At 45.2% G+C, this 27190-nt stretch overlaps 3 protein-coding genes across 4 annotated transcripts in view; 2 read left to right on the forward strand and 1 right to left on the reverse strand.

Annotated features, from left to right (window-relative positions):
- Positions 1–27190, reverse strand: part of LOC142589651 (lysosomal alpha-mannosidase-like) — a 157889-nt gene that overhangs the window by 73145 nt on the left and 57554 nt on the right. The gene's annotated exons all lie outside the window — the stretch shown is intronic.
- LOC142589645 (8.6 kDa transglutaminase substrate-like) lies at positions 1226–14413 on the forward strand. Its single transcript, XM_075701173.1, has 4 exons — positions 1226–1370; positions 7517–7573; positions 8654–8777; positions 14205–14413. The coding sequence occupies exons 2-4, from the start codon at positions 7524–7526 to the stop codon at positions 14352–14354; spliced, it is 324 nt and encodes a 107-aa protein (XP_075557288.1). The 5' UTR covers positions 1226–1370; positions 7517–7523; the 3' UTR covers positions 14355–14413.
- LOC142589644 (venom protein 302-like) lies at positions 16042–26026 on the forward strand. 2 transcript variants are annotated; one of them, XM_075701172.1, is made up of 4 exons: positions 16042–16152; positions 23064–23120; positions 23882–24005; positions 25287–26026. In XM_075701172.1, exons 2-4 carry the CDS (start codon positions 23071–23073, stop codon positions 25434–25436), a joined length of 324 nt encoding a protein of 107 aa, XP_075557287.1. In that variant the 5' UTR covers positions 16042–16152; positions 23064–23070; the 3' UTR covers positions 25437–26026. The 2 variants fall into 2 exon arrangements, with proteins under 2 accessions (XP_075557287.1, XP_075557286.1); XM_075701171.1 differs by lacking the exon at positions 16042–16152 and adding an exon at positions 20897–21037.

The raw sequence follows: 27190 nt of genomic DNA on the forward strand, positions 1-27190 counted from the left end.
GTCTCATGATCCGGACCCGCCGTCACTACCTGCCCTAAGTAGATGTATTCCCTTACCACTTCCAGTGCCTCGCTACCTATCGTAAACTGCTGTTCTCTTCCGAGACTGTTAAACATTACTTTAGTTTTCTGCAGATGAATTTTTAGACCCACCCTTCTGCTTTGCCTCTCCAGGTCAGTGAGCATGCATTGCAATTGGTCCCCTGAGTTACTAAGCAAGGCAATATCATCAGCGAATTGCAAGTTACTAAGGTATTCTCCAGTAACTCTTATCCTCAATTCTTCCCGATCCAGGTCTCTGAATATGTAACACCAGTTTCGAGATATTAATTCCCAAACTTTGTGGAGAAATTCAGTGGCGTTTCATTTGCTTTTGTGCATCAATGCATAAAACGACGTTTTGCTAAGAAAGTGAATGGAACGCCAATGCATTTCTTGGCAACGTTTGGGAATTAATATCTCAAAGCTGGTCTCATCATCAGAACTAGCTCCAAGTGGATTCACCTTGCGAATTCCACGGCTAGAATTTATAAATTGCAATATAGACCATAAGCTAATTATCTAAGAACTTAATTATGTTTTTATAATTAGATGATTATGCATCTCATTTATTTCTGCAAGTACTGTCCGCATCTTCGAGTAGACCAGCTCATGAACTTGAATTGTGCTATGTCCCACAGGCAACCCAACCTTTAAAATTTTTTTTGAAAGTGCTCGCTGGAACACCGTGTATATATTGCATATTAGCAAAATAATTAACGCGTCCGGCTAAAGCCAGTGTTTCGACGAGTGGACTCATCGAGGCGTTGATCATGATCTGCAAACTCGATCATATGAAGTCTCCATCTCCCAGTTGACATCCGCCTTTTTTTAATCAAAGTTCCCAAGCATTTTAGGTATACCGCAGTGTTATACTTGCAACGAGTTACACACTACACAGGCGGGGAAAAAAGCTCTTCGAACAGAGTACATGATATGCCACTGGCCTCGCTTATAGTTCCAACACTCTCACGCTTGGTTTGTTGAGCTTCTTTTAGATCCATTGCCAAGCCGCAAACGTTTCTAAATGGGCGATTAAGCACACATTACGACTCCGACTCATACGATCGTCTGTGGTCTTCCTCCTGCCTCCCGCCTTGATCCCGTCAACCACGAAAAGGTCGTGCCGCGCCCATTGGAACGCGTCCAAGACCGGCTCGCTGGCTCGCAAAATGTGGCCGTGCTCTTGTCGGTGGCGACACTCTCGCCACTTGCAGTGGATATAAAGACGCCACAGCACTCATAGTGGAAACAACTTTGAACACGTGCACGCGCGACACCCCGCTTAAGCAGGCGCTGAAATCTTGGGGGCACGACGCTTTTAAGACTGCGGTGAGAAGCTCTCATTTTTCTTGTCCTCGACGTTTTTTCTTTGTCTATCTTTTTGCCACAGTTACAATAACCTTTTTCTTACTAAGCACCAGGGACAGCTAGCACAACAAGTAATTTTCATGCGTAGAAAAATGCAAGTACTATCAATAACGTCTGTTGTCCTATTTAAACTTGTCCCATGAAATTTTCAACACGTTCGGTTGAGCGATGAAACCAAACTCACGCGCGCATTTATTATTGTGTCAGTGGCAATATGCAAAGTTTTAGTTATGTAATTACTTAATTAACTTACACACCAACTAGACCTTCATTAGGGCGCTATGAGAGTAGTCGTACAGATATGCGCGAGCGGAAATTAAACATTCACAATAGTATTAACATAAACGCAACACAGCTGACGAATATCACGTCAATCAAGATGACCGGTGAAATAATGCGATCGGTAAGTACTTGTGTATAAGATATACACGGTTGCTTCCATTCATTCTAAACCAGCTACACAAATAGCTACACGAATGAAGAAAATTCGTGACTGTCCATATATCCATACAGCTGGCGTGACTTTACGACACTACAAAAAAAAGAATGTTTCTAGGCCGCTGCACGTTATCGCTTAAAAAAGAAGCGAGTGATCCTTACGATGAGGTAATAGTAACAGCGGCGATCTCTTGGTGGAGCAAGAAAGCCTCTTATTCGCAAATGATATTTCCTTTCACAGGACGTTGCATGTTGCAGGACGATGCATGTAATTCACTTTAATGTGCGCGCTGAAAGCAGCCAACGCTTGCGTGAGTCTCTACTTCGACGGGCTTCGATGTTTGTTGGTAGGTGTGACTTATTCGATTACTGAAAAAATAACGGATGTGAAATTGTTTGCCAAATAAAATATTTTAATATTACCACAAGATCCCGCTGAAGTTCGCGATGTGAAAAGCGTGTATATGCTTTATTTTTACCCCCTTATATAGTATACCGTCCTAATGTAGCATTATTGAAGTCCGCTGACACTTTGAAGAAACTTTGACGACAGAGATAGAAGTAACCCTCCAATTCGACTCTCAAACGACAACTGTGGTGCTTAAATTTATGCAAGAATGTACGCGCACCGAGAACTGATGTGTATGTATCAACATGTGCGTGTATCAACCTTGGTGATGCTAAAAGCGATCGCAGAGAGCGCTTTTACCCCTTTACCCCTTTCTAGCACGATTTTTTAGCGTAGTGAAAATTTTAGACTGTGTGCATCTGAACGACAAAAGTCGGGGAAGAATAGAGGAATTCCCACCGGGGTTCTTCAGAAATAATAGAAGGTCATTATGATGAGTTGCCAAAAAACTCTATGCCTTGTAAGCAGCATGTGGTTCTTCAGACTTCTCAATTCACAGTCCTAACGGACTGAAAAATGACCACCCAATATTTGAAGATCATTTTCGAGTCATTCTAGGCAGGGGACGAGAATTATGCATTAAGCTTCAAAAATCGAGCACAAAGGCCCAACTAACCTCAAGAAAGATGAGCGCAAGGACATTTATGAGATCTTAAGGAGAGCCATAATTACCTGCAGCACGAATTCTACCAATCACGTGATTATAATTTCTGACACTAACATTTCTTTTCAGTATTGTTGGTTGTTTCTCTCAATGTCAGATATTTCCTGAAAGATATTACGGTTCCCACAGAAATCATTCGATCGGCAAATGTTAATAGGCGGAAGTTTATCAGACTACATTTCATTTCATTTCCTTTATTATACCCTCAAGTCCCGTTAAGGCATCACAGAGAGGAGTGGATTACAGGTCATATCAAAAGTATTACATGAGCAAAAAAATAATAAATAATAAATTCAATTTTACGTACGCAATTCGGTAGGAATACAATGGTCCCTATTATAAAAGAAAGTACAAGATCTATATACAAGCATGTGAAATCGCATTCTAGTAAGTAATGCTGTCTAAAGCGTCAGAAAATAAGGAATTATCACTCATGCATACAGTGTTGGCGTGAATTGTGGTTCCACTCTTGTGACGTCCGAGGTACGAATGACTGGGAAAATATTTGCGTTGCAAAAAGAGACGTGAAGCTGATAAGAATGTTCGATGCGATGGGATACGTAATATGGAGTACGAACAAACACACCTTGTGGCATTGTATGAGAAAAGAAGTTTCTGAAATAATGATAAACGGGAGACATTAGGTCGAGCTGCAAGACATGCAAGATAAAGGCTAGTTTTCGTGGCTGTTACACTGGACGTCCTGTTATACTTCTACACAATAAAATCAGCAGCGTTATTCTGAACTCATTCAAATGTGTTCATTATGTTTAGGTTATTGGGGTCCCAGACTGATGTATCAATTCTCATTTCGAGCGTATCAGCGTTTTATAAAGAAACATTTTAAAGAGTCTGGAGAAATTAAAAAAGTTTTGCCTTAAGTAACCAAGAGCGCGGTCAGCATTGTTCACATTGTGGGTTGCCCAGGTAACGTTGAACGTCGTGTTAATTTCTGAGTACTTGTACGAGTTTACTTCATTTAAAGAAAGCTTGTTTAGCTTATTATTTATGCCTGAGAGGAGCTAGGTGTCCTAGGTGCATGCATAGCTTCACACTTGTTACCATTTAATTCCATTAACCATAAACTGCCCCAGTTAGATATTACATCTAGGTCGGATTGAAGACGGTCTAGTATCACATACTGTAGTAATATCTTTAACGATAACACAATTATCAGTGATGAAATAACGCTGGAAAATACTTGCGAAGGAAGGCCGTCACTATATATTAAAAACAACTGCCGAGAACCGATTCTTGGGGCACTCCGGAGACAACAGACCACATCGCGGAATCGTATCCGTTAGCAGCAGCGTATTGTGAACCATTAACAAGGAAACATTCGATCCACCTTAGAAGATTAGCACCAATATTGAAATGGCTTAGTTTGGGGATTAGAAGTTTGTGACAGATTTTATCGAATGCTTGTGAGGAATCTAAAAACAGAAATGCAGTCAGAGCGTGATGAGCGATCAAGAATTCGATGCAAGTGACCAGTGAAAGTTACGAATTGAGCTTCACATGAGTATGAGTTCCCAAAGCGATGTTATGCAAGTGAAACAAATAAATCTGTCTTTTCGTACTCTTCCTTCCCAAGTCTTTATTTTACTTTTTTTGGCGCAACAATGTATTCTTTAAATAAAATACCCGCCCTGATTCCTTAGTGGCTTTCGAGTTGCGCTGCTAAGCACGAGGTTGCGAGATCAAATCCCGCCCACGGCGGCCGCATTGCGATGGCGGCGAAATGCAAAGACACCTGTGTACTCAGATTAGGTGCACGTTGATGAACCCCAGGTGGTCTAAATTAATCTCGAATCCCCCACTTCAGCGTTCTTCATAATAATTTCGTGCTTTTGCCACTTAAATTTAAGTGAAGCAAAATGTGCTATCTTCGACAAAGTCGACGAGGCTTTTGAATACAATGTGTTCTAGCAGTTGGCAGCAAGTACCGATAAGTCAAACGGAGCGATAGTTAAGTTTTTCTCGCCAGATTTGTGAAGGGAAACAATCTTCCCAACCTTCCATTGATAAGATAAAGCACCTGTATTCAATGACTGCTGAAAATTTTTGATTAAGTAGTACAAATGTACGCAGAAATGTTTTCTTTAAAAAATTAGTGGTAATTGAGTCGAAGCCAGGTGAAGAATTGTAGTCGAGCTTGTGAATAAGTTTAGCAACACCAGATGTATTGACTATCGCTGGAAGCATGACACGATGATCATAGTTACTAGACTCAGGAAGTTGCTTATTGAGAGCTCCCGAAACTTTTTTCACGAAGGCTTCCTTAAGATTAGTTACAGAGTCATTTTTACAAACAGGCTGCCCAATACAGTCGTCTAATAAGATTGATTTATCGGAAAGAGGTCTAGAGGGACAGTAACAGTAAGGAAATTACGTGTTGCATATTTGAATGTTTGCCTATAGTTGTTAGAAGCCATCTTGTGTGCCGTCCAATGAGAAGCATTCGAGGACAACTTAGCTGAGCGGTAGATGTGCTTTTTCCGGTTAGAAAGTCGTTTAATGTGAGTGTCATACCAGGGAGCATACTCGTTTATTAGTTCATTTGCTTTATCAGTAAACAAGTCCCAATTAGTTTGAACAGAACGGTCATCAAAGTAAGTCAGGAATGTGTCAAGAAGCGTGCGTAACTCGCTATTGACGGCGTCGAAGTCTGCTTTCCTATAGTCTCCTATAGTATTCTTGTTGCTAATGTGCTTAGAGTGTTTCGTACTAACGGTAAAATGCATAGCAGGATGAATCCGTCGCGGTGGTTTAGCGGCTATGGTGCTGCACTGCTAAGCACGAGGTCACGGGATGAAACCCTGGCCACGGCGGCCTCATTTCGATGGAGCTGAAATGCAAAAACGCCTGTGACCATTCATTGAGTACACGTTAAAGATCCCATGATGGTCAAAATTAACCCTGAAAATAACCGATCCTTTCTTTTTGCAAAAAGCTTTGGGGATGTAGCCAATTTTCTCGCAGAGAATAGTGACATAGATTGTCCTTTTTCTGTTGACGTGGAATAGCTATGCTATTCAGTGCCTCCTTCTGAGCTATTTGTCTCTGCAAAAGCTTGCATAGACGAAAGTGGCCCGGTATCTTTCCAAGACACCGCTGGTATCACTGTTGACAACTTTTTAGCCCTTTTAGATTTTTCTCTTCTTGGCACTTTTATCATATTTGACGAGCCAGCTTACTTGCAGAAGAAAGGCATTTGCATCGGCTCTTGCATAGATCCTATACCTTGTAATATTTTTTATCATTCATCGATCGCTCTTTACACAATCGTTTTAATCATAATAATAATGACAAAGTCCTTAAAGTGTTTCCTTACATGGAAGATTTTTAGTTGTTCTAAACAAACAAAGGCCTGTTCCTAGTGAGGCAACGGTAAACAGTGTTTTAGAAGGGTTTATAAAACTCGGAAAGTCCCTATCGTTTACCCATGAAGACCCAGTGAATGGCATGCTTCAGTGTTTAGCTTTACGGTTAAAGTTTGTCGATTGGCATATTTGCTGAGCTTACATCCCCTCGTGCGCAAAAAAGCCTCCTGCAGTATAATTCCGCCCACTCGAAAGTAGTAAAATGAGGCATCGTAAACCTCTGCCTGGAGTCGTCACTCCGGCAGTCGTGTGTGCATGAGATGCAAGCTAGCTTTGACAACCAATAGGGCAGGCTGATTGCAGCTGGGTTCCCTGAGTCTTTCTTGGTCTTCGGCAGAAGCGCTTCTGAACAAGATGAAAGCTGGTGCCAGCAGGAAAGAATCGGTGAGCAAGGAGCAGCCTGTAGTGGTTCCCTACATGCACAGGGTTTCGCACTGCCTGAAAAAAGTGGCTAACCGACACGAAGTGCTGGTAATGTTTTCAGCTCCCAAGAAGCTAGCCCCGCTTAGCCGACGCGTATCTTGCGAACGCCGGAAGGTTGGCTGTCAAAAAAAGCATGGCCAACGTTTCAGAGAGTGTTCCACAAACGTTGTTTATGAAATTCCCTTGCCCTGCGGAACAATCTATACTGGACAGACGGGGTGTTGCGTGATTGGCCGACTTAGGGAACATGCAACAGATATGGAAAATAATGATGCTGAACACCTGTTAGAACATTGCAGGGCTTGCACCAATTGTATTGCACGATTCCGAGATGTTAGGATTTTGGGTAAAGGCAGGCAACAAACGGCACGTGAAACCTTGGAAGTTTTTTTTTTACATTAGAAAAGCTGGTCGGAATTGCGTCAGTGACACATGTGTTCTCTAAGAGGCCGAGCAGAAATTTCTTTCACGCTTACACAGATAACGTGTTTTTATCCCGAATCTACTTGATGCTTTTTACGCGTGCGCATCTAAAGGATTATTTCGCCTGAAACGAAAATGGCAGTAATAAAGGAGGTTGAGGATGCACAGTGCGTGTCGTCGGTGTTGCCAGTGAATTTGTAACACAAGACGCTAAAGAAGGCATGCGTAAGAAAGTAATCAGATTATTTATATATCTTACTATGCTTGAATGAATTGCTGGCAAAATAACAGCGATGTATTATAACTCAATTTCTGTACTCATTGAACTATTCTGCAGAAAAAACTTACAAAATGTTATTACTTTCAGATTCAAGATGAACATAGCCCTAGTAACCCTCCTATTCATCGCAGTGACCATAACAAGGTGAGTGCTACGTTTAGCACATCAAACCATCCTGTTCAACGCGTTTGTCTGGTCAGAAAGTAATCTTAGTTGTAGTTCCTCTGTATGTTCTAGATGTTGGTACTCTAACTTGGATGACATTGTTAGGGCCAGCGGCCAGTCACAGAGATAAAAATGTGCACGAAATTATCGAGGCACAAGCTATCAACCGGAATGGTCAAAGCTATGTAAGCATCCCGTCTATCGACCTGTTAGATAAGGTAACGGCCTTTTTCTAAAGCTCCATTTGATTTATTGATCAAGTTTGGAGCTACTGTGCACAGGTATATTTATTTATTTATTTATTTATTTATTTATTTATTTATTTATTTATTTATTTACTTGCCTGGGAATCAAAATTTTGAACCTAGGGCATTGTGTTGTCAACAGCTCCTTTCTGTTCTCGTCCGCTGGCGCTAAAGGTGTCATACAAGTCCGTTGAAGCTGTTGAATGTCTATCGAGCGCTGCAAAGTGAAATGTCAATCGACGGTTTTATCCAACTTCATTCTTTAGCCTTTTACAGCTAAGCTGCTTATGGCTAGTTTCTGGCGGATCCCGTCGCTGTGGACGTAGACCAACAATTTTTCATACGTGGCCCGATCCCGGAGAAAGTCCAATGCCCGGCCAGGCCGTGGCGCAGAAGAAGCAGGCGTCAAGTACTCCCCATACCTGGGCCGATAGCCAAGATAGTGCAATGGCGGGCCGACCCGTGGGTGGCGGAGGTGAAGCAGGAAGTTAAGCACTCCCCAAATATACGTGACTGATCCCGAAAATAATACAACACCGGGCCGACCCGCGGCGCAAGTGCATTTCCCCGTTAAGGGGCCCACGTACACAGCTTGGCTGGTCATCCTTCTTAACAGAGTAACAGCACCGTATCTCCGTACTGCGACTCAATCAATCTACGACGCTCTCAACTGAATAGTCGTAGGACTTGCATGGGGGCCCATCATACACATCGTGCACATCATACAACAAAAATCAAAAACTTAAACAATTGCAGATATTCGCCATCGTTGCATATTCTTTTGTTTTTCTGAAAAAGAAAACAACTCTCGCAGCACTTCGGGAACATCTATCCCGAACTGCGCGGCGATCACGTGTAATCCGGACACTTGTCCAAGGTGGCAGTGCTCCTGTGGAACCTACAAGGACACCTGCGGCTGCTGTGACATCTGCTACAAGGTACGACAGTGAGAACAGGGACAATCGGGAAAGCTGTTTTGAGAATGCGGGTCGCCGATAGCCTGCATATCCTAAAGGTATCTTCAAAGTGTAGAAAATTGTTGCCGTTCGCTTTATACGTGCGCATAACACAGTCGCTTTGTTTTTCTTTATATCAAGGCGCATTACGTCTATGAACATTAGCTAAGGTCTTGCTAAAGATCCTAAACATGGAAAGTATGAACGGAGCAACCAAGAATACACCAAGAAACACGTGGGCACAGAGGTGCTGAAGAAAGCGTAAAAATTGAGAATATGGGATATTCACAAGTACAGAAATTTTGGAGCGATTTTTGGAGTCACCGAGGCGGTGACGATGATGTTTGTGTCGAAGCAGGCTGGGCTTAGCCTTGCGACTCATGCATAGCAATTATTTATTGCTAATCAGGGTAGCGCCGGCTTCGAAAGAGAGAGGTTTCGCCGATTGTCCATTAAGTTAGTGTCACAGAAAGGGACTAGATTGTAAGCATACGATTCCTCTATGGATTAGTTTAGACCATTCAAGGAACGTGTACCAGCTGCTCGAAGCTCAGATCGTTATCCAGGGGACCTATTCTCGAATAATTACTATTGGCGATGTTATCGCCTTTGTGTGACGTAATGCTCAACCAGCCAACCAGCGTGTGGCTGATGGGCCAGGCGTATAGTATTGCCGGAAGTGATCGTCCCAGATTACGCCCCCAGTGCACTCTAGCGTAGCTCCTCAATGCTTATTTTGATGTGTGTCTCCTAGTTAGCGATGTTTTTTTTTTTCAAGGAGGACAAAAGCTTGTTCATAACAGCTACAGGGTGCATAAGACGAGTCAGATACTGTCTTAGTGGCGACAAAGCGCATATTGGTCCACCCGAGGAAACCAGGCTGTGGCCGAGAAATATACGCTACTACGGCAAAGGGGATAGGTAACGGCAGGGGAGCTGAGATTAGTGATCAATGAAGTGTGCAAATTAGCTAACATGGAGCAAAGGTATGCTTCATCTACACACTACTTCCGTTCCCTCCACTTTTCCCTAACTATGTTGATGTGCAAGGATACCTATTAACAGGCCTGCACTACGGGCAATCTAGGGTTGAGCGCTCATATAAGATGCGGGCATCTTACTTATATCCACTGTCGCAGAGGCATAGTGTGCGAGCAGGACCTCCGAGCCACGTGGTGTATTTTATCGCACAACTCGCGCTAATGACGAATGTAGAGCGCCAGAAATAACAATATATATATATATATATATATATATATATATATATATATATATATATATCGAGGCCCTCTGTTTCCCATAATCCCATATTCTTTCGTTCATATTGTCACGTGGTAGTGACGGTTGAGGACACAGCAAGAAAACTGCGAATGGCAGAACTAACTTTATAGGGCGAACCTGTGCCCAGAAAAACAGGCTACACTCAATGCTCAACGAAAACGGCGAAGACAGTCGGCGATCGTCGAAAATGGGATCAGCGGGTCAACCGCGTCGGCTTTTATACGTCAATCGTCGAATGTTCCAGAGTAATCGCTGGGACCCGCGTGCCGTCCACAAAGTTCTACATTATTCGCGTCGCGCACACATGCAATCAGATTACACAAGGTTCGGTCACGGACAGCGGATGGAAGCATCGATAACATTCCAGAAACTTCCGATACATGCAGGCGCGTCCTGCGCTGTGCGATAACATTTGTTAGGCGGTGAAACGTGTCGCCCAATAAAGACAAACAAGTACACGTGTCAATGTATAATGTCAGGCCCACTTCACTCCTCGACGAGGCTTGCCATACGTCGACTGAGCTCCTGAAGAACACTGTATTACGGTGAACGCGGTTTAAATCACGAATCCGGGACCTCAAAGGGGCGTAATGCCAACGAATTTTTCTCGCATTTATCCCTACATCGGTACTGAACTTCACCGTAACATTTTCTCTGTCTGCCGGGGTGCTTGAAGATCTGCTCAACATGAACGAGTTAAAAAACTGGACTTATCGTTTCTTTTTTCACTCTGTAAACGTATTATGCACGGAAACCAACTCGCACAGCTTGCTGTGCTACTAGTCAAGGTTGGTGCACTAAAAGAAGTAGACCGGCTTTGCTCGCACTCTATGGCAGGTGGTACGGGGGCCATGGCATGCGATTTCCATAATCGGAAGCGTGAACCGAGTCGAAGACAGCGCTAAGGCGCAGTCAAGAGACAGAGGTGCTGGTAACTATGCAAGTCAGTTGCTTTGTTCTACTGCGGTAGATGCGGATTAAGATATCCCAGAGCAGCAAGCTAATCTGCACAGAGGCACCAGCAAAAAGAAAACAAACAACCTGGTTTGTCAAACGACACAACTTAGCACTCGTGAAAGAAACATGCCTTTCAATATTTTTTCTGTCAATGTTAGACTGCACCGGGCTGTTACAGATGCCAATTTTAGCGATCAAAAATTATTATAATATTTACCCTACGACTTCGAGCTTTTGCTTTTGTTCAGTAAACCTCTTTATGCCAAATTTTTTTCTGTCGGTAGATGGCGGTACTTAAATGGTCGTTCTTAGATGTTGGAGCGATTTGTCTTTTAGAGCGCAGCGCAGCCGTTCCTGCGGCGAGCGTCGGCGTCGGTGTAACCGAGTGAACGAGCACACCGAAGAATGCAATAGCGAACGCGGAGCGCAGTGGCGGATGAAAGACGCGAGAAGGAAAGCGCAAGAGGAGGGCGTAGCGGAACCACGAGGCGGAAAGCGGAGGAAGAGGAGGTTATGGCGTGAGGATATAGAGGCTAGAAGGTTATGCTAGTGACGGGAGCGGGCGCCTTTTCCCGAAGCGCCGGAGAAACCAGTTTGGATGCTTGGCGGGGTAGTTCGAAGAGGGCGCTGCGCTCCTGTGGCGGGTTACCGACGCCAGCCGAAGGAATGCAGACACAAGTCGTCGTCAGTTTTGGGTAGCACGTGTACCGACGTAGTTCACTTTGTTACAGCCTTTATTTTCGTTGAGACCGTAGTGCCACGGCTTGGTGCGATGCGACGTTGAACTTCTGTGATAATGCCTTCAAAAAAAGAGAGGACATGTTTTGTTCACCTTTGTAAGGGCGGTTACAAGTCGTCTATAGAAGAGGTGTCGTTGTTCCGCGCTCCATCCGACCCTGTTCGCTTGAAGGCATGGGCAAGGAACATCAAGAGAGACGTTGGAAAACGAAAGAGTGATGTTGGAAAACGAAAGGCTGACCACCTAACAGAAATTATTAATGAGCTGATGGCAATTTGGAGTGTGCAGAATCTGTGTTGAAAACACAAGGCAAGCAGTTTGATCATGACAACTGTGTCGAAAAGCACAGTGACAGTAGATTAGTATATTATATAGCCGGCTATGTTGTCAGAAAGTCTTTAAAAAAATTTCCATGCCCAGAGTGTGCCTCTTGCCTTTGTATTTTGCCCCTACAAGCAGATTCTGATGCAAATTCTATACTAACCAGGCAGTTTGATCATGGGGGCTTGATCTACCTTTCCAAAGCTGTTGAGGAGCTTGTTTGTAAAGTTGAGGACACATTTACTGTGTATTTCAGCAGGAATCAGCTTCATGCTGAAAGCATGGTCTGCTTTTTGCATTTCCTCCAGGGAGCGAAGCTTAAAGAAGTGGGTTGCAGTGAGCATGGGCGGTGTTTGACAGCAAACATAATAAAGTTCTATGCACTGACGAGGCTGCACTTCTTTGCAAAAGCAAAGAACATGGAACGGAGCACTCAAAGAGAAAAACAGAAGCTCCTGAAAATGAGGCGATGCCAGTAGAATGACAGTCGCGAAAATGCTCCCTGCTTTTGTACATACCTACCTTCGTTGTGCAATAAAAAAAAAAAAACTTGTAACATAGGTATAGAGAGCGCTCCCCATACAGCGTTTCTGCGGACCATAGTGTGCAATTTTGTAAAGCTGCAATAAACTATATGCACGAGAAAAACGGAATGCATTCCATTTTCTCTCCACGCTTGTGGGCTGATTAGTGTCGCTTATCCCGTAGAAAAAAAAATATATACCAACCCCATTTTATTACGGCCACTTGCGTAGCTTCCGTCACTCTGGTTAAAATGGCAGCACAACAGGGACGAAGACAAGGCACATAGAAACACATGACAAGTGCACCGTCTAGTTTCTGTGTGTCTTCATCTCTTACGCTGCCATCATAACCAGCTATGGGCGAACTAGCCCAAAACGAAGTTTTATTTCACCGCTAGTCACGATAAGCGTACTGGCCAATATTGTAAGGTTGACTAGCCCTCATTGCGTGCCTGTTTTCTGAACTTGCAAATCGGCGGAAAGCGCCGGTCACTTGCGAGCGCCCGCTGCAAAGCGCGCCGGAGCCCGCAAGAGCAACCCGCCAGCGAGCGCTGGCGCCATCTGCCGGAGCATAGCAAAGTATTTCACGTCGGCACGCGCCTTCACGACACTAGGATAACCTTCTAGCCTCTATAGTGAGGAGCGTGAGAAGAAAGGCGTAGTGCGGCGACGACGGCTGCAAGGTGGCGCCAGAGTAGCGCGCGTCGTCTGCCAGGTCTGTCTGTCTGCGATGGCTGCTGTGAATCGCACCCGCGCGTCACCCGCGCACTCCCTCTCGCGGTCTCCAGATCAGGGAGGCAGTCACGCCACAATCGCTACGGTTGAAAAGTGCCGCAAAAGGGCCTCAAAATGAAAGCACGTACAGAGCTTGCGCTCAAATTTACCATTAAGGAGTATTGTAATCGTCGGCAATTTTTTTCAATACCGGTAACGAATGATACTGCAGCCGGTCAAATAGGTGCGTCATTCTCAGGACCTTACAACCTCCTTAGAGGGACTAGCGGCTCCTAGCCGCACGAAACAGAGCAATAACAGCTCTGTGATGCCCTTAGATGTCCGGGGCCGCACGCACGCTGCATTGAAGGACGCAGTGTGCCTTTGCCCCTCGCTGAAAAGACGGGATTCCCCGTGGAACTCCTTTCGTGACTTGCATAGGGGCTTGCAATTGTTCCCCTTGAACGAAGAATCTCAAGTAAGCGCGTTTGATAAGCTCGCGTTGATTACGTCCCTGCCGTTTACACACTCCGCCCGTCGCCACTGCCGACCGAAACGATGCACGGAGCGACCTTTCGGTTAAGCCGGTCTGTTGATAAGATGACTGAACTTCACCATTTAAGGGAAGTAAAAGTCGAAACAAGGCTTCTCACAATCTTATATCCCTGATAACGGCTTAAGCTGTACTCTGAGCACTGCCCTAATGCGGAACGTTACGAACGCTCACTCAGTTTCGCTATGAGGTTAAAGTGTTGAGCTGCAAAATATTGCTCCGCAACAAACTTGTTACTAATGATGCCTAAAATTTCGCACAATAGGACAGGTAAACTGCGAAGTGCATACTCTTGAAGCGTTGAAATTTCTCACGTGCAGTGTCCCGGCGCCGAGTGCAACCTGTGGATCCTCGACGCTTGCACCGACGACCACAAATGTGTCCTGGAAGATCCTAACAAGCCGTTCGAAATCGGCGGAGTGGGACACTGCAGACCTGTCAACGCCACTGATGCGTCACAAACTTCTTAATAGGGCGCGTTTAGTCTTGAGATATTTCGTAAGTACAGGAATAAAGATATTATCGACAGCACGCCTATGTGATCCGGCAGAATGACACGTTACCGTTCGTTTCATAGTTACATACAGACCGCACAGACGGGACGTCACTGAAATTTGGTGGCCCTACCATCGCTTTCCATGCATGCAAAGTACATTTTCGACAAACTCATCAAGCCTCTGTTGTGTCACAGAAGACAATGTTAAGTCAAAACGATGTTAGGACTTGGAGGCAAGATCTCGAATCTCTGCCGAATCTTCATGTCCAAAACGATGAACACTTAGAAGGAAGAACTGTAGAAATACTAGGAGAAGAAGAGTGCGGAAGGTATGGGTGTTATTCAGTGTATAAACTAAACATACTTTGTGTAGGCTGGCAACCCTGTAATAAAGTAAGGGGGTAAAAGGTGACTGAAGAGGATGCGACCGAAAAATAAAGCAAAAACAGAAAAATATCGGCACAAGAACGAGTTATAGCGCACGACAATTATGTCCTCTACACATGTGATGTGCCTCTAATCTGCACATTGCACCACGTTACGTTTTTTTACGCATTTCTAGCTTGTATAATGACAGTATTAAGCCAATCTGTTTCGAACTTTGTTAGGGTGAATTTTGGTGTAAAGGTTTCATGTCACCCCCTCTAAATGATTACCATTTTACTCAAATAGCGTTGCACTCTTAAGATCTGTTCGCGTTTCCAAGTGTTTCAAATAGGCCGATGAAACACTTGAGCAGCACATTCGCTGTCGTCATAAGGAACACGCTTTGAAATTTACAATAAAAATAACAATGGTTCATTTCTACGCTGATAGAAATGGATTTATGCTGGTTACCGTAACCAGTTCTTGTGCTTTTCTGGTGACATATCTTTAAGTCCACGTCTTGGCTGTCACCTTTCGACTTTACTGCTGCATTTGGTCACATTTGTTCACCACAAGAGTGCGCACAATACAAATAAAATGCGCGTCATGGTGGCTTCGAAATTAAACTGCAAGTGACGGCTCCCTCGGAGTAACGGGAATCCATCTCCAAAGCCATGCTTTTGAGCTCTGCAAGCATCGAAGGCTTGCAGGAGCCGCATACATGTCATGAACGCCTTTGCATCCGACACCGCCGACGAGCATCTACTGCACGAGCTAATTACGAGACACGCCATAATGGGTAACCGCGGATTAATTGTTTACCACTTGGGGTTCTTTAACGTGAACCCAACGCACGGCAGACGAGCGCTTTTGCCTTACGCCCCCATCGGAATGTGGCCGCTCGCTGCTGGGATCGAATGCGCCACCTCGACCTCAGCAGTGCAATCGTACGGCCAATAGGCTACCGTGGCGAGCAGCTAGGCTACACAGACGACGGACTGCTGAATACCACAGAGAAGAAAAGAAGAGGTTAACGAATACAACGCTTCCAAGGCGAGAGAAAGTGAGTCCAAGTAGATGCCTGTCTTTTCCGTAACTAGTTTAAGGCCGGGAAGAAGACGCAAAAAAAAAGGGGGGGGGGCGTAATTACCTTTTTCTTACCACGCCATTAAGAACGAACTAGGCGGAAGTGCAAACCTAAAAAACAACGACCGTAACCAGTAGGTTGGCCTCGTTAAGGCTTTGCGAGCTTCACGTTGAGACGCGACACCACAAGGACCAGTCGTGTGGGGCAAGTGCGACTGGGCGTCGCCTGTTTTCCCTCATAACTACGGCTCTGCGCCCAACGCTTCGCGACACACCGTTGGAGGGAAAGCATTGTGCAGAGACGGAGACACAGAATAAAGGTAGGCACATACGTCGATTGAGGCGCCATTGATGGTTACGGGTACTGCCGGATACTAGACGTTTAGGCAATTTGTTTTATACACTTTTCCAAGGAGAGCTTCCTGGGTGGCACCGTAATGTCCCTCTTGGTTGTTGCGAACTCGCGTGGGACTGCTGAGAAAACACCGAAGAAGTGGCAGCACGCGTTATTTGTACTCAACAGAACAGACCAGGGAAATGGTGCTCTCCCTCCCTCTAAGATGGAAAAGTCCATACGCTTTCTTTTTCTCAAACTAAACCACAGACGCAGCAGAGTTGAAGGCACGTGAAAGTTTTATTTCTTTGATAGTTTGTTTGAAAGTTTGATAGTTTGTTTGAAAGTCTGAGACATACAGAGAGACAGACAGACAGACAGACAGACAGTTAAAAAACGCCTGAAGTAGACGAGGAATGCTAATACCATTAAAACAAAGAAACCATTATTAAATCTTTCATGTCGGCTGCATAAAATGGGGAAACCACAAGGACTCCGACAATTCCCTTTTCGTGCAATCAAGTAGAATGCTCTCTTGTTAGCTGATGTGAGTGTGTGCATATGAGTGTCTGCAAAAAACAATTAAGTTCCACTGTACATACTATGAAATACAATATCTGCTGAAAGAAGAAATTAGAACGAAGCTAGAGAACGATCGAGCAGTTGCCGATTTCAACAAAAAAAGCAAAAAAAGAAAGCTTTGCTGCTTAAAGGGACACTAAAGCGAAATAATAAATCACTTTAGACTAATGAAGCATTGTTTGAGAACAGTGCAGGCAGTCATTTAAAAAAAATAGTTTGCTTATTAGATGAGAAAATGAAGGTCCAAGTATCAGTATTTGAATTTCGCGCCGAAACCCCAGCGCTGGTACGTCAGCGTGACGTCAGGGATTCCAAAGTATGTTTTCGCATTTGGGCCGCGTTGGCTGAATAAAGGTTCCCGAAACTTGCCATATTTGGTTCCTTTAGAACACAATGTAGTCAATCTGCACCGCTATATATAATTAGTAGGCCCTAGAAGAGGCCATCAAAATCGAAGACGTCACAGCCCCCAGGTGGGGGGGACATTAGTAGGCGTCGCCACCCGTATTTCGTTCTTGCGCTTTTTCTGTCTTACCAAACGTCTTATCGTTGTAAGAGTGGTGTCTTTGGTGTTCCAGAACGGTAATTTACTGATGCAGAAGAAATCATTTTTCACTTTAGTGTCCTTTAAGAACAATTAGTCGCTGTGAAAAGACTTAACCCCGCCTTTCCGTGAAGTCACTCTGCCATATAGGATAAGCAGATGTTAGACTAGCCTAAGGCTCTGCCAAGGGCTCTTCACGAAATTTTCTAAACCTTTCAAGTTTCCGCAGAAGTTTGCAACCGTGCGACGTTCTCAGCGCATGACGGGCTGCCAGCGTTGTGCATTCGGCTAAATGCGGATGATACAGTGCACCAATTCACGACAAGAGAAATAGAAACTAATTTGCGGATTGCAATAATGCTGTTTACGGAATCCCTTCAACTAGCGGGAAAAACGTATGTAGGAAAAAAACCGGAAGGTGCTTAAAGGGACGCAAAAGAGAAAACTAAGTTGAGCTGCATCGGTGAAGTACGTTTTAGTAAATTACGCGCAAAGGTATTTTTCTTGTGTACACCCTTACGCAGTATCCATATTTGCACACAAACCTGACAGCGGCGAACAACAGGGCCACGAGCTAAACATAAAGAGAAAAAGCCGCGTTTGCTTCATTTGCTGTTAGGCTGAAGCCCTTCTTGTTCCATAGTGAAATAGCGCAACCCACCCTGGGGCGTCGGCCATGATTCGGGCAGTTAAAAGGCTGGTATTATCATTTTTAATGACAATAAGGTGAAATGAAATAATTATTTTGTAAATGTGACTTAAAATGTCTACTGAAACAGATGTGGATGATCAAATGTCTAAACATTGCAGTAAAAATTGCGCGAGCACAAAAAGTAGTAAGAACAAGTGCAGCATGGAATTCTTTTTTGACCCGCGCAGAAAGTTGCACAGGGCTTCACAAACGTTCCCGCGGCTGTAACCGAGTATGGAATAGCCTCAAAGGAAAGAGCTACAGGTAGAGTAAAAATTCAAGCCAAATATTGAAAGGGTTCTGGTAAAAATAGTTTCCTCAGTATACTAAACAGGTGGCACGGTAAAAAGAAGTGTTGGAGAGATTCCCTCTCATTGTATAATGGACAGAGAGTTGATATAGCCAGACCACAACTGTGAAGGTAAACGTTCAATGGACTCGGCACCGTAGTGCCGGAATGGTTACTTCCAAGTTTTCCAGTGGAACACAATTTGTTGTTCCAAAAAGCATTCAGATGAGGGAAAACAGATGCTGTCAATGATGATTGGGCGTAGTTATTCCTAGAAACGTATTTTCTTAATCGCGCCGTAGTGACGCAAGCCGACATTAGTAAGATGGGAATTACGGGAATATCGTGGGATGCGACTGCATGTGCATTCGCACATTCATTTAAGGCTAAACCTCTGTGGTCTGGTGCCCACACTAAATGAACGAGACGTAAATGCCTTGGGATGAAAGAATGCACTGTGTCTACGGTATTTGACAAATTGGACATGGTTAGTGAAGAACAGACAGACAAACAATCGGTTAAAATTATGTCAGATGACAGAGATTATGACAATTTGCGTAAAGCTAAAACAATTGTCAATAATTCAGTCAGAAAGATAGGCGTGGCGTCAGGTAGTCTATTGAAGAAAGGCCAATTTATACATGGTGATACGATGCTCCACACCTGCCCTCTCTTTACAGACAGAAGCATCAGTCGCCATCACGGTCTTTGTATCAACGTGTGTAAGGTGGTCTTCCAAAATACCATTCAGGTATTGACACAGCAAACGTTTGGCATCGTTTGGAAAAATATCAACTTCAATTTGAGTTACTGGAACAGAGGAATTTAATAAAACCTCCTCGCGTAGCCGAACATTTAATGGGTCCAATTGCTTTTGTATACGAAAAGCTCACTCATCGTCGTCGTTGTTCACGTTGTTATTGTTGTTTTTTTTCGTTGTATTCGCTGTTGCTGCTGTTGTTTTTGTTTCTACACATACCACATATGTAAGATGTGTTCTACTCTTGGCCAATCCCCGTGAGTGGCTATGTGCCAAAGAGATTAAGGTGATCATCATCATCATCATCATCATGCTCTCCAATTAATACTTTGCCGTGCACCCTATGCCGTGCAAACCTGGCCTTGGAATTCATCGAGAGCAAAGCTTTGGCTACCTTCGCGCGTACTCCAAAAACTCTGTTTCTGCGTGATCCGCCGGTCAGAAGTGAAACCGTTTCTGGACCACCTGAACGCTATTGAACGGTCTACCGGATTCACGGTTGAAGAAGAAAGCGACGAACGAATTGCCTTCCTCGACGTCCTTGTACAACGCTCTCCCGGAGGCTGCTCCACAACTGTATACGTAGGAAGCCCACGCATTCGTGCAAGTATCTCAGCTTTGCCTCGATGCATCCTAAGGGTTACAAACACTCTGTGGCGTCTTTTTGTTCAAGCGTCTTTGCTCAGACGAGTCCGCACGACGGCGGGAATTAAAAAAAAATTTAAAAAATGATCTCGCTGGTGATGGCTACCCTCGTCCACTTCTACGTCAGCAGGAACGCCGCTCCCAAAGCCTCCCAGAACCAAACCGACTCATCGTATTAAAACTGCACCCATTCCCTATGCTCCTGGCATAAGCGAAACTCTGGCAAGAATTTTCAAGAATTATGACATACAAGTCGCACACGTGCCACCGTATAAATTAAGAAGCCAACTGGTCCGCGTGAAAGACCCACTGGAACGGGAACGCCATCCTGGTGTGATATATAACATACCTTGACAAAACTGCAGCGCATCGTACATCGGAGAAACAGGCAACTTCAGACGACGTATCAAACAGCACCGAAATTATGTAGCTAAGGGAGGCACCACCGCCAACGCTCTAGCTGAACATCACCTTAACACGAGTTACAACACTGATTGGAATTCAGCGACTGTCATCGACGCGGAATAATAACTATCGGCCCGCCTTCCTTTGGAATCATTATTAATCCAGTCGACGCCTCTTACACTGAATCGGACGCGTGTAAATCTACCAGAAATATACACCAGATCGCTGCGCCATCTACCACGTATATAAGGCGCGGCCCATGCAACTTAACTCGCTTTTATGCGAAGATGAGACGCGTAAGGGGCTCGAAACGTCATAAACTCTGTTTTTCTTTCAAGCTTTGGCGATTGCTTGTTTGCTGTCAAGAGGAAAATGTACACTCCTCGCCAGACGGTGTTCCGTCGAACCCTGGACTAAGTTATACACTTCAAATCACGTGCGCGTGGTCGCCAGCTTAACGATTACTCCATGTCTAGGTCTTGACCATAACAGATTCAAAGAGCATGGCGGCCTTGGCAAGGCGCTCTCTAACGCCACCACATAAATCCGCTTACTCCTTCGGAATTGCCACACGAAAGCTGCTAGATTGGCTCTTCGTTTTATTTCAACTCGGCAAACAAGCGGCTTCTGTTTCCTCAACTGACACGTGCGCACCGAGAGCAAACAGATGCGTCAAATTACGCCATAACCTCTGATCCTATTTCGAGCTCTCCTTGACCTCGTCAAGCGGGAAGGTCATGAAATTTGTAGTAGCGCTTGGAAGACGTCCAAAAAGAAAGCTGGCGTCTTCGCTCGCAACGCTTGTTGTTGGTTTTGTAAGTAGCTGCCCTCAGCGGAATCGGACAGATATAAAAGCGCGCCCATATCCAGGCAGCCCGCACTAACCTGAGCCAAGCACAGCCTTCTGCTGCAGCGGACACAGGAATACTAGGTTGCAGTATACCTCACATTTACGGTAAGGAGCCCAGTGTGGTTTGCCTAGAATTTCGAATAAGACGGCCGCTTACTACGACGAGCCTAACGTCAGCTGTGTTTACCGTCATCTTTAACGTATCCAGTCTTTCTTGTTTTCTTCTCAGCGTTCTTTTTTAGTTTCCTTCTTGCTATAGGCGCATTTATCGCGTGGATACTCCTCTGAAGTTTGCTAGATTGTAATTCGCTGAAATAACTGTCTCGCAAGCTGACAAAGCATTAAGGAATGCAGTTGTCAATATTCTTGGTTACCCTATTTCAAACGGCCGCATAGAATGAAAACGGTAAACGAAAATAAAGCGTTTAGGCGAAAGACAGTGCGATAAGTACTTAATTTTTCCCATCCGTTTGATCCCCCCCCCCCTTGTTTCCGCTTGGCCCGACGTGGTGCGGCAGTCTAAAGTTCAATTTCGAGGCCACTCCTGACCTAGGGGAGTATTCAGTAAGTGTCCACCTATTAAACATGTCTATGGCTTGACTGGGGTACACGGGTACACGCGTCCCCAGCCAATGAGCACTTCAGCAAACGATGAAATGGAGAGAAGTGGTTCTGTGGGGAAGGAGGAAAGACAGCACTATTTTCTGCAGCCCCTGCGGGAGCACGGCTCAGCGCCAGCAGGGTGGTGGAGATGCGTTTAAAAGAGAGAGAGGGTAGGAGGGTGAAAGGTAGAGGGTCGTCCTAGCAGCATCAGAGCAGCCCGGCAGGGAGGGGCCAGTCGGTTCGACCGCAGGAGTAGGCTGGAGGTAGACCGTATAGTAGGTGGCCCAGTAGAAACGAAGTAATGGCGAATCAGGAAGCCCGAGGCGGTGGGATGGCCGTTAGGCCATCCGTCTTCGTAGAAATGTGCTGTAGTCTCGCCGAGAGCCCCGACGAGTCGAGGTACTCGACGACACTTAGAAAGCCTGGTAGCTGATTACGACAGGGGAAGAGGATATCTTCCTGTCGTGAACATGGGAGCCCCAGAAACAGGCTGCGCCGGCACATCATCGCCTGCCACCCGGACAAACCGGGATCCCTGGGCCGGCCTCCACGGCCTCTTCCACAGCACGGCCTCCCAAGACGGGATGCCTCGTTGCTGCTCAGACTGCGAGTTGGCTGCTACTGGACGACAGCCCGCCGGCACCACCTTGGGAAACCCACCTCGCCAGCCTGTGCCTCCTGAGGTGAACCAGAGACTCTGGAGCACCTCCTGCTGGCCTGCCCTGCTCAACTGCAGCACCGCGGCCGACTTCTGCAAGAATTCCACTGCCTGGGGCTCTCATGTTAACGATGAAATGGACTTATCACTATGCGGACACTTAGAAGATACGCCCTCCCTTTCTGATCGCGTGTCGAGGCACTACTTCAACGCATGTAGCCATACAGCACTGGTCCTGATAGCTGGCGGCTGTACTCAGCCACCCTGGATGAGGTGGGAGGGTAAGTAAGTAGAAGAAAGGAGTGGGGGCAGACGTTCCGGTGGACACGTTTATATAAGATATCGAAGGGGCTCGAATGGCCCCCACAGTGGATGTATAGAGCTGGGTCGTCGGCGGTATGGTTATGCAAAAATTGAAGTCACGCAGGAGCTGGCAGTGTGTTCGTTTGTGCCTGTCGTACGAGTGTTTCTTGGCAGGCGTGTGAGTTCGGGGTGCAAGGCGTGTGAAAACGTGCCTAGACAATATGTAAGAATTTAAAGTGGGGGCATCAGTAAGTTTCATAGTGTGCTTAGGTACTGCAATGCTGGGCCTAACCACACTAGGCAACTCACGCATACTACCACTAGATAAAACGCTTAAATGATGCGTCCCGTGGGTTTATGAAGGAAGGCACCAAGGAGTCGTGAGCAAGCAAAAACTCCCGCAACACGCCGATTATGTTCTTATTCTTTGTTACCTTTGAATGAGAAGTAAGCAAACTGATATGCAATTTATGATAAAGCACCCTTGTGAAGTCATCTCTGTAACGTTATATTTAGGTTATCGGGAAACGACAAAGATAAATCGAAAGATGAAACGGTTCTTTGCAGGTTCAGGATGAAGGCTGCCCTGGTCGCACTCTTGTTCATCGCAGTGGCGAGTCTCAGGTGAGTGAGATTCATGCGCGTAGAATGGCGTGTCATTTCGAAATAATGCGCGATTTCTCCGAAGTGTTGCAGTCTCTGTTTATTATGTTTATCAGGTCTATTCGAAGTCGAAAAGAAAAAGAAAACGATCACACGAATTTTAACGAAGTGGGGACTTGTCCATAAAGGGGTTAGAAGAGGCACCCTGCTTCGCATATAAGGCTTCGATAATGTGACGTTTTCAGACTCCCCGCCTCCACGCGCAGGCCGAATCGCGGTTCCGGTTAGGTGAGTTTTGTACCCCTTAAATTTGTAAATTTGTATTTGATCACTCCTCTAGTTTAACACTTAGAAGAAGACAATGTTTCCAAGAAAGGTGGTTGCACAAAAATTGGAGAACCTCACAATTCTTCACGCTATATATACAAGCAACTGCAATGCGATAGCACTATCCGGATTGACTAATTGAAACCTTCGATTACATGGCATCCAGGATCGTGCCGCCTTACAAACCGCATCAAAACCTTTGCAAAAATACAGAGGGATATAACGGATTTAAAGAACTACTCGAGGTCGAAGACGCTCAGGCCCGCTCACGAATGCCTTTCATAACATTGCCTCCGGGATCGGTTCCGTTTATTCTGTGTCGCAACGAACAAAGAATGCCTTATGATGGCATCGCACTTTTAAAGAGTACGTCCACAGAAGTGAAATGAGATGACCAGGATGTCTTGACGTTTCATGACTTTTCTTACGCCGTTTCTCTTGCGTGCAACCCGCAGCGTCACGGCTACGTCTGTTCCGAACTGCGCCGCGGTCACGTGCACTGCAGAAAGCTGCCCACCCGTGGAGTGCGCCTGCGGAACGTACAAGGACCACTGCGGTTGCTGCGACATCTGCTACAAGGTGCGATGCCTTCGATAAACTGACTTCGCTGCGTTTCAGAGCGCATGCGCATCAGCACCGCTGACGTCACGAGCACAACCTCCGCTTTTCGGATTCAGGGTAACCTTGAACAACATATGGAGGCTAGCTGCACTGTGAATTTTTGTCAGCAAGTTCTCTTTCAGTAAAAAAAAAAAAGACGTAGGGTGGCGGCAACGTCTAGTCGACCGCGCTCCCTGGACTGCCGATTTCTTTTTTTTTTTCAACCCTTTCAACTTGCATATCAAGCGATAAGCTAGCTCGTCAAGGTAAAATAAGAAGCAAAAAGATGAATTCTGTGATGGAAGTACGTGTTAACGACTCCAGTTGCCCTTGAGTCCTCTGAGGATCACAAACACCGGCATGCTTTGCTGCAGCGGTGTGGTTGTGAAACTCTTGGCGATAACTGTCGCGATATCCGGCTGACATGATTGATAAGCACAAGCAGGTCAAAGGCAATCAAAGCAGTTGTGACAAACAGCAAACAGTCGCAGGTTGCCGTGAGAGACTTCTGCAGGCTTGTTGTCAGAAACGAGTGCTCCCAAGGACTCCCACTCACCTTGGTGTGGAGCTTGAAACAAGAAAATGCCGCCCCCTGCCGCTCTATGGTGTACGCGATTTGTTTGTGCTCGTCTCTCTTTCTCTCTCTCTCTTCTCCTTCCGCTGCCTTTCTGTTATTATGCCTTTACTCCTTTCCCCCGTGAAGGGTAGCCAGCCGGAACTGCCTCTCATTAACCTGCCTGCCTTTCTATGCATCCTTTCTCTCTCTTGAAACAAGAAAAATTACGCCATTGTGCCGTATAAACAATATAGTGAATCGATTAAATTTATTTATTTATTTATTTATTTATTTATTTATTTATTTATTTAGATGCCTACATTCACCTGATGGCATTGCAGAGGCGTTAAAATGAACTTTAGGGAAATTCGGTGCAACGAAGGCACTTTGTAAACAAGTGTTGTCAAATAAATTTGCAATTTTCATTAAGACAACCCCTGCTTTAATTGGGATATTGGGTACCTGTATGCTGTAAGTGTAGAACTTTGTTTTATACTCTTCTGTTCTTGCATTTTCACGTACAGTATGCCACTGACGAATTAAGAAAAGAGGCTAACAAGCAAGACTAGGAGTATGAGGGAACGCGAGAGCTTAGCCTTTAGATGGCGAGAAATGTCGGAATGACATCGACGACAGGACGCACTGTTGTGTGGCGTCTGGACGAGCTTTTGCCCCCTGCACTGTACCTAGTTATTTCACCGCAGTGCCCGGGTGACCAGTGCAACTCGTGGATCTTGGACCGGTGCACCGAAGGCCACCGTTGCGTTCTGGAGGACCCTTCCAAACGCTTCGAGCACGGCGGGAAAGGACGCTGCACGCCCGAGGACGACACGGGGACCTCACAGACTTCGTAAATTTGTCGCGTGCAAGGGTTACCTAAATGTTCTTTGACCCCCGGGCTTAGAGAGAGCAAAAAAAAAAGGAGAAAGCGAGGGCAGGCTAAATTTCTAAGACTCTTGTTGTGCCCACAGTGTGCGATGGGATTAGTATGGCGAAGGCTCGATTTTTCCCCCAGGACAGTTCACCCCTTTAAAGAAAGCCGATAATCGGGCCGGGGGAAACATGTTCTCATTTAAGTAACCGGTCTCACTTGAGTATCACTGAATTTCGCGAGCTAAATCGTTAACCACGAAAACATTAAAAATTCTAAAATATAAACATCGGGAGGAACCAGCGAACGGACAGCACAGCCCGATCGAAAGACACGACACGATCTCTCGGTTCGTGCGGTACGTTCGCTAGTTGTTCGCGATTGTGACGGCCAAGCTTTGGCTCGCGAGATAACGATTTAAGAGCCAGCGACAAGAGGAGGCATCACCTGCAAACTTCTGAAGTGGCGGCCTCTGATGTCACGTATTCCGACAATGACCGGGCAAGGTCGCCAAGTGTTCAAAAACAAATGCGAACTGTGTTGCTTTTACAAATAAAACAATCAAACTTGCAATTCCTGTGGTGTTCCTGTAAAAAAAAAAGAAGGAATGACTGCTGCTCTGATTTTGGCTACTCCTTAAAGTCTTGTACTGCCGGAACCAGCGGGCGCTATGTAACTGATGCCATGAGAAGTGTGCACACTGGCGTGCAACTACAAGCAGGAATATGAAATACACAACGTACGTTCACTGTCATACAAGCAACATCGCGCAACGACAAGAATTAACGATCTGTAGTGCGTTTGAGCGGATAACGAAACCCAACAAGCAACCAGCGTTTATTCTCTTCCACTGCCTCAGAGTGCAGCGACCACACCCAACGCCCCCTGAACGCAGCAACGCGAAACCATCACCTGCATCCATAGATGCCAAGGACACGTCTCCAAAGTGTAGAGGCCGATTCCCGTGTCAGCGGCACATTGGCGTATATGGTCCAATATCAGTGTCTGCGCAACACCGTACAAACCCGCTGTGATTGGTCTTGCTTAATTATGATGCGCAATAATAGTTTAAGGTTCTTATACATGAACCGGTTTCTGATGCTCCAGAATGTGCTTCACCTGATTATGGTTCCTATCTGTGTGTGCATAATGGTGCTGAAGCAACCTTCCTTTTGTAAGGAGCGTGAGGCATATCCCAGAGACAGTGGAACACGGGTGCATGGGCCAATTGTGCGTTGTCAAAGCAATTCATGTTACATCGAATTCATGCTTCCTCCTTCCATGTGTGAAATTTTATTTATTTATTTATTTATTTATTTATTTATTTATTTATTTATTTATTTATTTATTTATTTATTGCAGGAAATGGATTCTGTGCATCGCTGCGATGCCTTAAAGAAACACTAATGAGAAATAATGCATCAATTTATGCTCATAAGGTATTCTTTAAAGATCCTATTGTTGATTTCACCGTAGTAGGTTGATAATTGGAGCAGGGAATAAAGGACGAAGTTTCATTTTTTTTTATTTCGCCCTGAGATCCGAACGCCGGCACTTTAATGTGACGTCATCAATATTAAAGTATATTTTCTCATCTTGGGCCACGTTGGTTCAGTAAACGTTCCCGAAATCTTGTTGTGTTGCGTCCTTGGTTCGTTGGAAACTTAACATAGTCCATCGATCCTTACCAATAAAACATTAACTAGGGCAGGGCATAGGCCTTTAAAATCCATGACG

Source organism: Dermacentor variabilis, chromosome 8 (genome assembly GCF_050947875.1).
Source record: "Dermacentor variabilis isolate Ectoservices chromosome 8, ASM5094787v1, whole genome shotgun sequence".
Classification (NCBI taxonomy): Eukaryota; Metazoa; Arthropoda; class Arachnida; order Ixodida; family Ixodidae; genus Dermacentor; species Dermacentor variabilis.

What these genes read in the sequence shown, in the direction of transcription:
- LOC142589644 (XM_075701172.1), top strand. Translation starts at nt 23,071, where the DNA reads ATGAAGGCTGCCCTGGTCGCACTCTTGTTCATCGCAGTGGCGAGTCTC. An exon ending in ATCGCAGTGGCGAGTCTCAG is followed by an intron (nt 23,121 to 23,881) that starts GTGAGTGAGATT and finishes TGCAACCCGCAG; the next exon opens with CGTCACGGCTACGTCTGTTC. An exon ending in GCTGCGACATCTGCTACAAG is followed by an intron (nt 24,006 to 25,286) that starts GTGCGATGCCTT and finishes ATTTCACCGCAG; the next exon opens with TGCCCGGGTGACCAGTGCAA.
- LOC142589645 (XM_075701173.1), top strand. Translation starts at nt 7,524, where the DNA reads ATGAACATAGCCCTAGTAACCCTCCTATTCATCGCAGTGACCATAACA. An exon ending in ATCGCAGTGACCATAACAAG is followed by an intron (nt 7,574 to 8,653) that starts GTGAGTGCTACG and finishes CAACTCTCGCAG; the next exon opens with CACTTCGGGAACATCTATCC. An exon ending in GCTGTGACATCTGCTACAAG is followed by an intron (nt 8,778 to 14,204) that starts GTACGACAGTGA and finishes TCTCACGTGCAG; the next exon opens with TGTCCCGGCGCCGAGTGCAA.